This window comes from Pygoscelis adeliae, unplaced genomic scaffold, assembly GCF_000699105.1.
Source record: "Pygoscelis adeliae isolate BGI_AS28 unplaced genomic scaffold, ASM69910v1 Scaffold424, whole genome shotgun sequence".
NCBI classification, from domain to species: domain Eukaryota; kingdom Metazoa; phylum Chordata; class Aves; order Sphenisciformes; family Spheniscidae; genus Pygoscelis; species Pygoscelis adeliae.
Window position 1 is genome coordinate 340,824 of NW_008824651.1, and position 15,422 is coordinate 356,245.

The 15,422-nt window shown below is 40.7% G+C and overlaps 1 protein-coding gene across 1 annotated transcript in view; it reads right to left on the reverse strand.

The window, feature by feature from the left end:
- The window catches only part of CARKD (carbohydrate kinase domain containing), a 47,214-nt gene that overhangs the window by 6,285 nt on the left and 25,507 nt on the right, over nt 1–15,422 (reverse strand). Inside the window, exons 7-9 of the mRNA XM_009322526.1 lie at nt 8,240–8,290; nt 8,055–8,159; nt 7,571–7,691 (exon numbers count right to left, since the gene is read on the reverse strand). Of these exons, the coding sequence (XP_009320801.1) occupies nt 7,571–7,691; nt 8,055–8,159; nt 8,240–8,290 (277 nt within the window). The remainder of the gene's footprint in view (nt 1–7,570; nt 7,692–8,054; nt 8,160–8,239; nt 8,291–15,422) is intronic.

Here is a 15,422-nt window from a genome sequence, read left to right on the forward strand (position 1 = left end):
CGCAGGTAAACCTTCTTAAATAGCAAGATGTAAAAAACTACTTAACGCAAGCAAACCCTTTCCAGTTCATTTGCATGGTTCATTTCTGCTTTTTGTTACTCGGTGCAGCAAAGAATTGTATTTCACTTCCATTTCCTACCAACTCTTCCAGCAGTAATTGCTGGGCTCGTGAGGGCAGGCAGTTGTGCATTTTTGCTGCCACTGAGAGGGCAAAGATTCATTAGTCACCGCGAACACAGCAGACACTGCTGCAGTGTTGCCAGCAGTTAATATTCCCAATCACTCTTCTCCCCTCCCCCCCAAATTAAGATTCCGGATGTGTTTCTCAGTGAGCAGTAGTTAATGTCAAATTTCACAAGTGCAATGCTCTTCTGAGTTAGCTATTTGAAGAAGGTATGCCCTTTTAGGTGACGCAGGTTTTGTTGTTGGTTTGTTTTTTTTAATACAGTGCTTTGGAGAAATTACCTCTAATTCTGCTACTTTGAAGATGGTATCTCACAGGATTTTCACTTTGAGGGCTTGAACTCCTGGCAGGAGGCAGGATGGAAATCCTCTGTTCAAAAGCTTTGGGGCCTTCTGACTGACAGCTGAGCACAAGCCCCTGCTTATTAGCTGTATGTCACCATCTGCCACTATTCTGTAGCCTCACAACCTTACAGTCAGTTTTTGAGCTGTACAGGAAAGCAAGATCTCCTCAAACTAGGCCAATTATAATACCCTGCTACCAAAAAAAGAAGTGGTCTTTTGTTTGTGGTTTTTTAAAAAGTAAGTCTCAAATATGTGCAGACTACCTCACAGGCAACAACAAAAGCAGACCTTTGTACTCCGCACAGAGATGCTGGAAAACAAACCCACGCAATAGCTTCAAAGAAGCAGAACTACAGGGAATTCACTTGAATGAGGGGGGAAAGGTACAATGCTCCAGCAATTCTTGTGCAGAGGCTCAGTTCCTCAAAGAGCATCTCAAAATAAAAGTATGATGAACATTACAACAGGCAATGGGAAAAGGAATGAAAAACTCCTCTGAAGTATAGTCACCGTTAAGAGCTTTTAAAGTAAAAGAAGGAATCCCACACTACCATCAAGACAAACTGACATACTGCCAAACCCACAAAGAACAAAGTCTTCCTGATGCTTTCCCCAGCCTTCTCCTAGAACAAAAAAAAATAAAACCGCTGTCTTCCCACTACCCCAATCCAACATCCCCCACCAAGCATCTGTGATCCACTGGCCAGCTCAAGCAGTTCTTTAAGGACCACGAGCGATGACAGCCTTATATTCTGCACTGGGCAGTGACAACCAGTGGCAGCGTTACAAGACCTCGATTAGATGGACATGACTGAATAGTCAGCCATGATGCCAAGAAGGCGGGTAGTTCTATTCCCTGGAGAGATGCAGAACGATGTATTTAGATGAGGATGAAGTATTTTTCGGTCCATTGCTCAGTGAGGCTACACCACGTTCAACTAGGGACGAACACGTACATCAGAAAGCCTAGAAAATGTGGTTCTTCCAGCCTGGAATAGCTGAGGAGACCTGGACAACAGGGAAACTGCAAAGACTGAAATCACCACAACGTGTCAATGTTGAAAGGCAGCAACCGGGGCCACTTAAGGTCAATCAGTCTGACACCACTCTCAATCAAAATAATGGAGAGGTTCATCTATAGTTCAACTGACAGACCTTAAGAGATAGAAACACACAACCAATGCTGGTCAAATTGGCTGCTGGGGCGGGGTGTCCTGTTTTGGTTTTTAATAGGTCTGGGCTACCAAATCTGATGTCATTATTTCACAGGGTGATGAATCGAAAAAATAAGTCAGTATAATTAATAGACGGTCTTTTAATGAAAACTGATTTATGCCAAGCAGCTTTCTGAAAAGAACCCTACTTCCTAGCACTTATCCTTATAGAGCATACACATACTATCATAAGAAAAGGCTAGATGAAATAAAAATGTTATCGTTGAAGAAATCGCTGAATGAAGTATGGCAAGGAGATCTGCTGGAGTCACAACCACCACAGCCCTATTCAACACTTTCAACATAATCTCAGCGATTAAACAGAGCATAAATATTGCCAGAGCTGTACACAGCAAATACAACACGTCCCTCACATATAGGTAAGCAAGAAACCTGGGTGACTAAGTCCATCGAAATGGTTTGTACTGAAATATGAGTGCAACAGAAACAAAAACCGTGAAGGCTGTCATATTGACAGAATATTGGAAAGTAGAAATTCAAGTAGGTTCCACACAATTCAAAATTCTGCCCCAGACTTCCTGGGTAACTATGGCCAAGTCATTTACTAGCTCTATGCTTAGTACATTTCAGGCCAGAAAGTAAGTTACCATCACTCCCTTTTCAGCACTCCTTGAAAAGAATATAAACATCAGCGTTTGCGGAAGCATTCAGACCATGGTGCCACGCTTAACTATACCATTGCCAGCAAGTTTTAAACTGAAGGAACTCCCAGTCCAAACTGTGTTGGCAGATCAAAGCCCAGAAGAATGACCCATTTAAGGGTATTGCGTGCTTAATTAAAAAAACAGCCTGTTACGCAACTGAAAATAGCTGCCCTGTCTTTGAACGAAAAAAAAGAGAATTTAGTAGTTTTGCTGAGATAAAGCACTATGAGTTAACTGGGCAGCAGGAGTTTTGATATGGCTGTACACAGGCAGCCCTACTTACAACACTAGCTCCTAGACACATTACAGTTAGAAAACCAAAGGCCCACGTAGTATAAAAAGTAACGTATGTCTGTGTGTTCTTGATTTGCAACATTCATAGTAGTGGGAAAAAAAAAACACCCAACCCAAAACAGGGATTCATTTTTGTTGTTTTTGTTTAGAACACAGAACGTTTAATATGGGCTAGCTAAAGGTTAAACACGTAATACTGATGGTGATAAAGAAGGCTAAAGAGCCAATGTGAAACATCACGCTTACTGAGGCTGCAGACCAAAAGACAGCTTGGAGATTAAAATTTAATTCTTGAATCTCGGATGTCCTGAACAAGTTCTTTGCATGTGTTCTCCTCTTACAAAGCAGGAGTATTACACTTATCCGAATGTGCTCAAGGACCCACGCATGAAAAGTATGACCATTCTGACTTCCGGTATGATCCAGCCGGATTAGGTCAGCTAACGTGAGCTACCCCACAGAACAACAAATACCCTCGTTTAATTAAAAAGCTTAAGATTTCCATTTTCTATGCAAAATAACATAGCTGTCAAGGACCATTTTGCTCCATCAACTGCAAGATTCAGGTTTAGACCGTTATCAGATCTTGAGTAAAATCTTTTACCAATATACATCTCTGACCTGGCAGATGTTCACGAGTACTAAGAAGTTTATCTTTTTCCTTTTGCAAGTTAGTTCACAAAAGCACATAGCTGGAGATTGTGGACTCCCAGAAACATGTCCCGGAATGCATACAGACAGGAAAACCAGTGTTGATGACTTGGGCTGGAGAAATCACTCAACTGGTGTGGAAAACGTAAGTTGGCTTTTATATAAAGGGTGCTTATACTTTTGTATTCCCTAATCACACTTTTAAAACTTAGATAGGTCCTTGAGTGCGAGACACCAGGCAATTTAAGTTAAAAGAAAATAATCCAAACTTTATATTACGTTTCTTGGATAGGTGCAGGAGCCAGGGGATGGATGGGATGACAGATGAGCAGTGCCAGGGAGGCAGCAGGCTGGGCTGTGCATGCAATGGAGAGCACAGTGGCACCGTGGACAGGAACCACGACCTCCCTGTTCTGCTCACTCTGCAGAAGCAGGAGTGGAGACGAAGGTGCTGCCTCTCAGTTAAAATCTTGGCAAAATGTGCTGGGCAGCTGGACACCATAAGAGCTTTTAGCTAAGTGAGCTAAGGACTAACAAGCACTGACTAGCTTCCTTTCCGGCTGTATAGGGAATGAATGGCAGAACTCAGAAGTACTGCTTGAGAATTTATGGCATTTTACCCCATATTCAGGACTCAGTAATCCCTCTCACATGCTTCTTTGCTTCTCTTGACCATAGCTGCAACTGGAGAGAAATTATGTTTGGCTACTGGCTCCAGGTAAAAGTAGTCACAGGCAGCAGCGGGCTGGTTACCCATAAAGTCTGCCTTTTGGAAGGGAGGAGAGAACAAACACAGGTACTGGGGAAAACTACAGAAAAACTCACTATAAACATTAAAAAAAAACCCAACCAACCCAAAAATCAAAATCCTCTACTTCAAGGACCTAACCAAATTTTAAACATGTTAGGAACTAAGACTGGTATAACCACACTTTATTATTGACCAGTTCTCCAAAGAATAATAAAAAGAAAACCTTAGAGAGCTGCGCCGTAGTGAATAAAAGCTGACTTACCTTTTACCCACAGGCTGAGTACTCTTTCCTACCCTGGTCAGTGATGGCACTGATATCACCTACCAAGAGCATGGTGAAGCTCATCTTTGTAGAGCAGGGAATCAACAACTGTAGACCAAGCTATAATGTGAAATTGCAAAAGGAAAGAGAAAAAGAGTATATAAAACTTAATTTAAAATCTTGGTGATTATGTTTACAGGGCAGTTGGCAGCTCTTAACTGAAACGGAGACAAATTTTAGAAAAATCTCCTTTATAGTGGAGGTCTGCTACTGATTTCACAGAGGCCACGTACATGATTCAGTACTGATTTTAAGGCCATAAGGAACCACCGGCATTATCTAATCTGATCTGTAAAAACAAACCTCAAAGGTGTCCAGACACTTCACAGTTTGGGAATCTACCAAAGTTCTAGGTATTGTCATAGCCAATTTCTTCATCTGTTAATAAAATCTGCCTTACTTTTAATCTGAATTTATTAAGCTTCAGCTTGCAATCAGAATTTATTCTGTCTGCTCAGATTACAGAGCTATCTGCTGACAGTAATCCTTCACCAACACCTGCACCTCCAGCTCACTATCAAATCACCTGATAACCTTTTTCATCTTCAACTAACAGAAGTAAATTGCCTACTGAATTTCCTACAGATGCATGAGTAAAAATATTGTGGAAATAACCACTACAATCACTCTCAAGCTATAAAGTATTCACCAAGCCAGTCTTCCCTGCTGCAAATTCGGCATCCTCGAAAAGCCTTCCTTCCACAACAGCCAAGCACAGAACACTAAAGCTACATCATTAAGTCTGCAATTTCTGCTTTTCCTGGAGGGCATTGAGACTTACTTTTTTTCAGAAAGCACACACGCAGTATATTCCCAAAGGAGAAAGCTTAAAAGCGATATACGGAAACTACAGTATCAGTGTGCTAAGCACATTTCAAGCAGGAAATGCCTGAAAATAGGTACGGCTTAAGCACTACAAAACGGATGATGACATGAAAAATAAAAGGCAAGAGGAGTACACAGCTCTTTTCGTAATATTTGATTGTGCTCAGAGGACATTGGCCTGAACCAATGATCTGGATTTCCCTCACACTGGAATCAGCATGTATGTTGTCTCAGCTGAAAAAAAAGTGGCATCAGATCAAAAGAACAGGCAGATGAAAAAAGCAGAAGTTCAGAACGAAAAACCTGGGAGAGAATTCAACGCCAGTCACATGACAACATGTTCTGTGTTGTTGCACAGAGCAGAGAGTAAATCTCCTTTCTCAATGTAGTTTTGCATTTGAGAAGCTTTTAAAAATTGACTGACAGTAACTCCCAGACCCAAAGACCATTCTTGTTAGAAGGAAGCTGAAGTCTACAGTTTCTGCAAAATTCTCAGGAACCTTCTTGCAGGCAACACAAACCGTAAAAAAACAGTGTTTGTAACAGACATTATAACCTGTGTTAAACCTGACAACTGCTTTTTGACAGCTCAGCAATGCTGCTTGTAATGCCTGTAATCCAGGAGAGAGAAAGCATCAGTGATAGAACCAAGGTAAAAGATAGAACAAGAAAGCAGCCTATAGCTGGACATCAAACAATTGCTATAAAGGCACAGAACTGTTTTCATTTCAAATCAAAAAGCCACTTAACTAAGAGAAAAAAAATCAGAACACAACAGAGACAAAGAACAAGGTGGGGGAAAAAAATAAAAACAACAAAAAGCCCCCAAAGCATACAAGACATACACCAAACTTGTGCCACACTTGAACATTCAAAATTGAAACTGGAAAGAGTTTCAGTTGTTTCCTGGTTTTTTTGAATCCTGCATGACAAGTGACAATGGAGACTGAGCGTCCCCTTTCTCCGGCAATGGTGGGGGTACACTTATCTCAAGAATAACAGCTCAAAGGGAGAACAGTGATATACTAGGTAATGTGCTCAATCTAAAGCGCTCACCCAGTTTTCCCGACATTCATTAAAAAAAAGCAACAATCCTGCATAAAAAGAACATGGTTGACATAAAAACAGAGAAAGAAGATACGCTACAGTGCTCTAAAGCCCTCTAGCTGGCATAAACTGGAGCCAGGACATTTTATCCTCTGGCAGAGTTCATTCTCCCTTAAGCCTGGCCTGACTGTCCAAGGTTCCAAATCAAGTCTGCTATGGGTGCAAATGTGACAGCAGACTTCATGCAGGGCAACTTGGGTACTATATGACCGATCAAAGTCCTTCACCACAGAGGTGTAACTATATTGCTTCCAGATCCCAGCTTGCTTCGCAGTCTGCTATAGTATCTGTACTAATGGGGGCAGGTGGAAGGTGGCTCTGCACAAACCAGTTGTCATATTACATCTGTTTTTCTGTTATAAAAGACTCCCATGGCTCCCAATAATGAAGAATTGGCTGTATATACAAAATGGTTCTGAAGCGGCATAAACATTTATCAGAGATTAGCATTTCAAGTAATTAGAGGCAGAGCTTCTGCTTGTTATGTATGTGAAATAAGACCACGTAGTCAAAATGCAATGAAGTTACTCATGAATTAATTTTATACTGATCACAGTAAATGATCAGTATAAAAAGCATCAGACAGGCAGCTGATTTTATTAGAGTATACTTTAACCATATTAGTAAGTGACTTTTTAAAAGTTGTAACGGCAATCTAGAGTTCATTTTTTGTTTTTTTTTTGGTTGTTTTTTTTTTTTTAAATTGTCAGGGCTAATGTACAAGTCATATATGCACATGCTAGTCTACAGCATGGTGGACAGTATCAAGGAATTGAGCAGCTCGTGAACCTCAAGACGTCTTCATTTTTCAGACACACCAATATATGGTGAAACAACAATATTATTCTGTATTAATTTAGCAATGACATCTGCACTTATACAGACCATCTCAGCTAAGGATTTTAAAACAGTTGACAAAGAATAAAAAATTAATTTTTCAATACCTGTGTAATGTAAAACGTGTGTTATAACCATTTAAATGAGAAATAAAATGAGCAACTTTTTTCAGCAAATAAATTCAGTTGAACTCTTAAAATACGAATTTACACAAATCATCTAAAGGCGATCTGCAAAGACAGCCATCCGTCCCCTTCAATCTTCAGGGGAATACAGTCAACCAGTTACTATATATAGTCCAACCACTGGAGTATGACTGAAAGCAAACAAACAAACAAAAAAAATCACGTTGCTAAAAGCAAAAGGCTTCACTTACCTTTCTCTCCATCTGAAATAAGATCTCTTTCTCCCTTTTGAACAACTGTCAAATTCCCCATGGCTTGGCTGAGTCTTAATACACATCCATGGTGATCACTACTGTCTACGGGGTCTCTAAGCTACAACACAAGAATTCCATACACAGTATAGATTTTGCTACTAGAACAACATCTCTAACACATGCTACTTCAGCGTATGTATGGGGAGGGGAAAGCATCATCATCAGTCTTTCCAAGTATTTTTATTCTATACCCACTGCAGTGCCAAAAAACGCTTAAGAAAGACGAGTCTTTTTTAAAGAGCTCTGTTTAAGAATATGCATTGTCATGGCAATTATCCCATGGAATAAAAACCCAGGAGAATGCTTCTCTTGCATATAAGAAACAGCACATGATGTTTAACCCAGTAATAAACTGTTTATTTTCAAAGGCTAAAAGACTGAACTTACACGTACTTAAATATCAAAAAGGAAAACAGCTCACCATGGCTTCATACAGTCTACTAAACTCCATATAGTTTGGAGTAAGAATAGCTCGCTGGTAGCCTTGAATGAGAGAAGGCTGCTGGGAAATGAGCCACAGTCCATCCTGCAAAAAACAGTAAGAAGAACATTTACTGAATAGAGTCTTAAATGTCAAACCATTGACTGAATCTAGAAAATACTTACAGCATCAATAATGATAGGAATTCCTTTGACTTTCGATTTTTCTATAATACCCTGAAAAAAAAATGCAGGTAACTTTAAGATGCTTGCTAATTTAAATCTCATAAGACCTGAAACAAATTCATACAATAAATCTGATCATATAAGTTGCAAAATAAGATACAAAAAAATCTGTTATATTCTGCAAAGTAATATAAGACATTTTCGTATCAACTGGTAATGTTACAGTTACATTGTTCTCTCCCTGGTTCAAGTATAAGCAGTGTCAACAGGGTTTCCATAACTGATGCCTTGGTGTTGATAGGCAAACAAGCAATCAAACTCACTCACTCTCCCTGCTGTAGGAGGCATGCAATGCCAACAAAAGTCACACATAGTAGACATACATCTCCAATTAAAAAGAAAAATCCAAATGAGTATTGCCATGATAGAAATCTACCAATAACTATAACACTAGTTTTAGTTGCTTTTCTGATGATAGCCCCATTGCGGTACTTGAATTTATGTACAAGCAAACATCCCCAGACAAGCAGTACGTAAAACATGCCATTTCACTCGTGGTCCTGGAGGTTTTATACTTTCAAAGCGAAAGCAAGGCAGCCCAGGCAACAGACCATTTGCAAAAGTGTTTTCCAGCAAGCGGTATCTACCAGCAGACCGTCTGCCCTTGTTCTCTCTCCTAACCGAGCAGTGGCCACGACTGCTACTCAAGCTTTTTTAATGAGCAATGGCTGACAGTCAAGTTTTTTTTAATGTTGGTCATTACCAACTTGTCTCTGAAGCTGGAGAGTTTATCTTTTTCCTGTTTAAGATAAGGATGGTTATCCAGCCAAAAGTCTAATTATTTTTGAACGTTATCAAGCTCTTCAGATCAGCTATCATACGGTACTGAGCTCCACAGGTTAGCAAGACATTATGTAAGGAGTAAGGAAGCAGTTTTTAATTAATTTTCAGGGTACTGAACATACCTCTATTCTTGTATTGTGGTCAAAAATAAACACCACCCACCTTGCTTCCTGTGAATTATGAATTATGGCATATACACATCCTCGCTAACTCATTCCTATCTGATTCTGATTTTTTCCAATACCAGTAGAAATCTCTCCCTTCTATTTTTAAATGGATGACCAGAATTTAGCAGCGTGCTTCAACCCAACACTACTTCTGTTTTGTTTGGGCACTGTTTGCATGTTGTAAGTGTGAGACTGAAACGCTACCCACCGCTCCAAGCCTGAGGACTTGTCTCGACACACAGCTGCAGCTACATTAGAAGCCACTACAGAACAAAAACCTTTCCATGACATACACATGCTTGCACAGGTCTCGGCTTGGGCTGTGTCACAGACTGCCAGGTGCCCACCCTTGCTGGGATTCCAAGGGAACACCACAAGCCTTCTCTTACATTCAGTTACTTAAATAACTTTGAACCAATCGCAAGTTTTACACAACTCACACCATTCAGCTACTACTAAATTAGTCAAATTTATGAGTAAGTATCTTTAACAGCTGTGCAAGGATGGAATCTTAAAACATACCTAGAATTAGTTGTGGCATACTGAAAACCAGAGCGCCTTATTTTCAAAGCTTTTAAGAAATTTATGAGACAGTCACTTCTTTATTCATTAACGTTAATCTGCACAGATGTGCGCAGCTCAGTTTTCCTTCACAGAAGCTGTACTGCTTTGCCCCTGCTGTGTTAAGTTCATTAACAATTATGTTTAATTTGACTCACTTGGTTATAATAAAATAAGGCTGTGGATCTAGCAACCAGGTTTACTTTTTTTTTCCCCTGTATAAATGAATGTTATACATCCAACAGTCCAATTATTTTTGAACCATACTATGCTCTTCTGATTAGATACCATATGGCACTGAGCCCCAGAGGTTAGCAAGATATTATGCAAGAGAGCATTCAGATCATCCTCCCCCAATTTTTGAAGACACAAATACCATTCACTGCAACCTCGTTTTCTAACTTGTTTTAATCAGAATATTTTTGTACATTAGCAGCTTCACCAAACTCCTTCAGTACACTTAAAATGATTACTGCTCCACTTCCCACTAATATGAATCACCAGTTTATTCTAGTAAGTCAACTTTAGTAAGCCAATCTTTCATGACACTTCATTTTTTAAAACCAAAAAAGATTTCCCCAACAGATTCCATAAGGAAGTCTGAAGGAAGACACCAGATCTCGGAAGTCCTTATCCTTCCAAACGATTCTCTTAAATTAAGGTCAGGTTGGACGGGGCTCTGAGCAACCTGACCTAGTTGAAGATGTCCCTGCCCACAGCAGGGCAGTTGGACTAGATGACCTTTAGAGGTCCCTTCCAACCCAAACTATTCTATGATTCTAAATTCATTATGAGCAATCCACAGAACTAATTTTCCTAAAGTTCTGTTCCTGAAACAGTTAAGGTTTGGCTGCTGCTGTTATTGTTTGGCCCCTTTTCATGTTTCCTCCTAACTGTCATCCTGACTATGGGTTAGAAGTTCTCCTTTTGTCTATATATGTATCTAACAACAGGCTAAGTCAAGAATCCTGAAGATCCATTGTCCACCAAAAGAATGTAAGTTTAAGAAAAAAAAAAAGAACGTGGAAGTTACGAAGCATGAAAGTACACGTACAGGTAAACAGCTTCTGGAAGGCTGGGTCACTGGTACACTCCAGAGAAATAAGACATTTCTTCCTAATAACATTTTGAGTTCCTACCTCTCCAGCACGTCTTCCACAATCCTGAGACATTTGACCTCTGCTCTGAAGAGAAATTTCATCTTGCTAAGTAAAAGCTACTGACCAAGCAACTTTTATTGCGTACCGAGTCTCTGAGGTATCACTTTCTATTCTAACATACTGAGTGATCTTTGCTTTTTCTTTCTCTCCTTATAAAACAAATAATCAGGGGATACAAAGTCCTTTGTCTTATTTAGAAAGCTCATTTTTTATTTAAAAAAAAAACAAGCCCAAAAACAAAACCAAAACCAAACAAAAGAGTACCCTAATTATTTTCCTTTCCTATTCCTTCCTTAAACCCAGACCGAAACTGCCTGGAGACAGACAAGGAACCTCAGAGAGGAAGTTCTGGGGAGGGAGGGCGTAATCTGGCAACCGTAATAAAGCAGAAACAGAGAGAAGAGAACCCCCATAAGGCAACCACCCGTTTGAAGGACACAACATTCATTGGAGAACCTCTGTTTCCTATTGCTTGTGGACCCATCTCATCTGCTGCCATTTAAAGGTCAAATGGCTCACCGCTGGAGAGCAATTCATCTTAGACATCCGCATTTAGGGTGGGATGAATCACCAACAGACATACCTGCCTCTCCTCAGCTATCACAGAGGGAGCATAGATGCTTTACTGCTTTATTTTTAGACATGAAGAATTAGGGGAGATGAAGCCCACTTTTAAACACTCCATTACTGCAGATACTGTATAAAAAAAAAAACCAAAAATATTTGCCTAAGAGGTGTTTACAGCAATAATGGCAACATCCTCTATGCAGAGTATTTTGTTCCTGGAAGCAAAAATCATTTTTCAGCTGAATCTATATCTTTATATTTGGCATGGACTTTCCTGGTTTAGTACTTGTAGCATACAGAAGAACCTTCACTGTTATTTGCACAATTAATACAGCTCAGACTAACTTTACTTTCGCACCAAAACCTATTTAACGGTTTCTGATAGGACTCTATGTATTAGCAGGAACCATCTGTTCAGTTTTATCCCATGTAACAATTATTCATATGGGAAAGGATTTAGAAGAGAACATTGCTAATTAAAGAAATTAAGAAACATTACTAAGACAAGACCTGAAATCCAAACACCAATCACACAAGTAAACAGCAACACATGCAGGTATGACAAAACCAAGACATTACCCCTTCCCTTCAAACAACACTTTGAATATTAAGATTTTGGAGATTCTAGCTCCAAGATATCCCAGTGGACCACCTTTCTGTGCACAGAATGTATTATACCATAACAGCGGCGGGTCAGCTTGGTGCAGAACAAGGCAGGGGGCCTTCCTTCTCTCGAAAGCACTCGAGGACATCCAGAAATGAAGGACTGGACTCACAGGGCAACCCTGGCACTAGCCACAAGTAGAGAGGACAATGAGGAGGAGGAGGAGAGAGTGACATGCTGCTGTCATCCAACCTCATGACCTACAGTCACACTGGTTAGCTAAGATATTGAAGACTGATACCAAAGCTTCCTCTCCTAATAATTGAAGACCAAAGTTTAAGTTTCTATCCTAATTAAGCCAAAAAGGAAATGACCTGGGATTCACACATCCCACGAAGGTGCTGTATGGGACAACCTCCCACACAGTTGTCATTTGTTAGTGGCACCAAGTACTCCACATTTAGGAATGCACAAAATAATATTTCAGTGATTGCCATTTTTGGTGGAGGTGGTTGAAGGGAGAAGAGCCGGAGGGGGTGAAATTAACCTGAATCTACTCCCACTCTACTCTTGAAATACAGAGTTTCCTGAAAAAAATCTTTATTCTGTGACTGGGTATCCAGGACTTGTATGCAAGCAACCTACTCAATAAGAACTGAAAAAGAAGTTGTGTCACAGTAGAAACCAGTGCTCTATCTGGGTAAAGGTAACCCTTTACTGTAACCGGGAAAATTTACAAAGTAAGGGCAAAGAATTTATGTGTTTTAATTAATTCTTTTATTCTCATGGAAGCTATTCCTTGAAATGCAATGCATTCATTTTATGAGAAATCTGTGTTCTCTGTCCCAACTTTCACATGGGAATTTTAAAATAGATTCCTAAAACCAAATTCCAATCTTCTTTTTTTTAAAAGAAACAAAAACAAACAAAAAAACCCACAAAACCCCCAACACACTGAAACCAGAACACCACACACATGAAATCAGAATCATTCAGGCTGGAAAGGACCGCAGGAGGAAGAAGCTTGAAGGAACGAATGGACAGGCTACTGCTGAGAGAGGGCACAGTAATGCAGAAAAGCATGATATGATTTATCCATTTGATAGCCTGTGGCTGTGCTACAAAACACAAGATTCACATGCATTGCACTAACATGGACATCCAGGACTCTTGCACACTCCCACAATTATTATGGAAAAAGGGAATGGGCTGAGATGAGCCAGTGCGAGACACCGGCTGCAAAAAACAGCTAGGAGGAGAATGGGGGGGAACACGTGAGGGAGGAATAAATTGCTACGGAGCTTTTAGGTACAATCAAAGGATATCTAATCAGCCATGGAAGTCTTCACAGAGCAGCCACCCTGAGGCACCACAAGCAGATAGCAAGTGGTGCGCTCACAGTGAGCACCCACAGCCTCTTGCAAAACACTGCAGTCAGTCTGGACTTCTCCACCCAAGTCCACGAGTCGGCAATAATACATGTTGTATTTACTCTGCCTGCATACAACAGCGTACAAGCTGGTTCTCTACGGCTCCTCGGAAAAGACAGTTATGTACAGTTTTGCCCAGACCTGACTTAGATATACTTTTCAGCTTTTTTAATTAGATGTGGATTGGCAGCAGAATGCCTGCCATGACTTTTAATATATTATTAGTTGTATCACTATTTGTGTTTTTCCTGATGAACTAGTTTAGCTACACAATAACTTTGGCATTTGGTGTTTGCAAAGGGAAGAATCAGGAAATTAGAGCCAGTGGTTTTAATAAATGATTGAATTTTAATGAAATAAACAGAAAACAACAATAGCAGCATATATAAAGCAACATCTATCCCACAACAGTAATTAATTTTCACTAAGGATGCATCACATTGTCATCTTTCTACCTTGCAAAGGAAAGATACTGCAGGCAAAATTTCCTTTACTGACACCTGCAACGAACACTGCATTTTCTAGGTCCCTCCAAGAGTCATGTCTTGGCCTACTCTTGGCAGAATTCCTTACCTATGTGCTCAAAAAGAAGTTCAAGCTTCAGCATGCCATAATAATGGACAGCATTGACCACGACGACATCCAAACATTTTAGGAAGCAGCATAACCTTGCCTTCAGCCCACCAAAAGTGCATTCTACTGCAACCTGGAAGTGCCAAGTACGTAATTAAATCTTCTGCTAGATGTTCCAAAGTAAAGTTAAAATAACTTAGGAGAGCTGTTAAGCAGGTGAGGCCCTTTAAACAAGAGTTTGCACCCATACAGCTTGTTAATAATCGGATTTCTAAAAGAGGGTAATATCCTCGCTTGTCCAAACAGGTAACTGCCAGACCTCCTTGGCACCTGGGCAGTATGTGCCTTGCCAGTGAAACACCGTGCCTGCATTCACACATCTAAAACTCCAGTCAGCTGAGGCCTGCAGAGCAAGTCAGTGCTACCCTATACTGTACTCCTCCGGCAGGGTAATCAAAGGCCTGCCCGTAGCCCAGGAGAGGTTGAAAGGCCCATTCTCTAAAAGCTCAAATACTACCTTCTGGAATGCTTACATTAAGGTGACTGATAGCGCAGTTTACCTCCACTGCTCCAGTCCGTGCTACTGATTTGACAACACTGGACTGACCGGGGCTCCCGGCTGACTAAGCTGGAGTCGCCACACTCAAGGCGGCAAGAGTGACTAGCTTCTGGTTTGGTAGAGACATGCAAATGTGCATAACCTGGCACTAGTTAGGTCTCATACAACCTTAAATAATCAAAAAGGAGTGGCAGCCCCTTTTACAAAGAACCCTCTACTGAAAGCTAGGATCAGAAACTGCTGTTGAAATATTGCTTGTATATTTGCTATAATTGCTTGTATTTTCCGCATGGATGCTGCTCTCATCCAACAATCCTGAATCCATGGTTTTGTCTGGAACAGAGAGATAAAAGGGAAGAAATAGCCAGAGATTTCCCTGTAAATGCTGCAGCTGGAAGCATTTCTGCACGCCCCCCTCCCCAAGGTGCCCGGGAGGAACAAACAAGTTCGACCCCAACACGCTACAAAGCAACTCCTACAAATAGGCACTGAAAACCCTAGGAAGCATTTCTGCATTCCTTGCTTCAAGCCTGGATATAAATGCAGAGTTAGCAGGGACTCAGCTGTATAGAGGTCAGGATGCAGCTCTGTGGCGGAGATGCTTGGAAAATGGGCTTGGCAAGCAGAAGTTTGTAATCTTGCACAGCTAGAGGTAGGCAAATATCCCAAGCTCAGGCTGTGCTCAAGGCTACAGTCAGGGTTGGGGGGGGGGGGGGGGG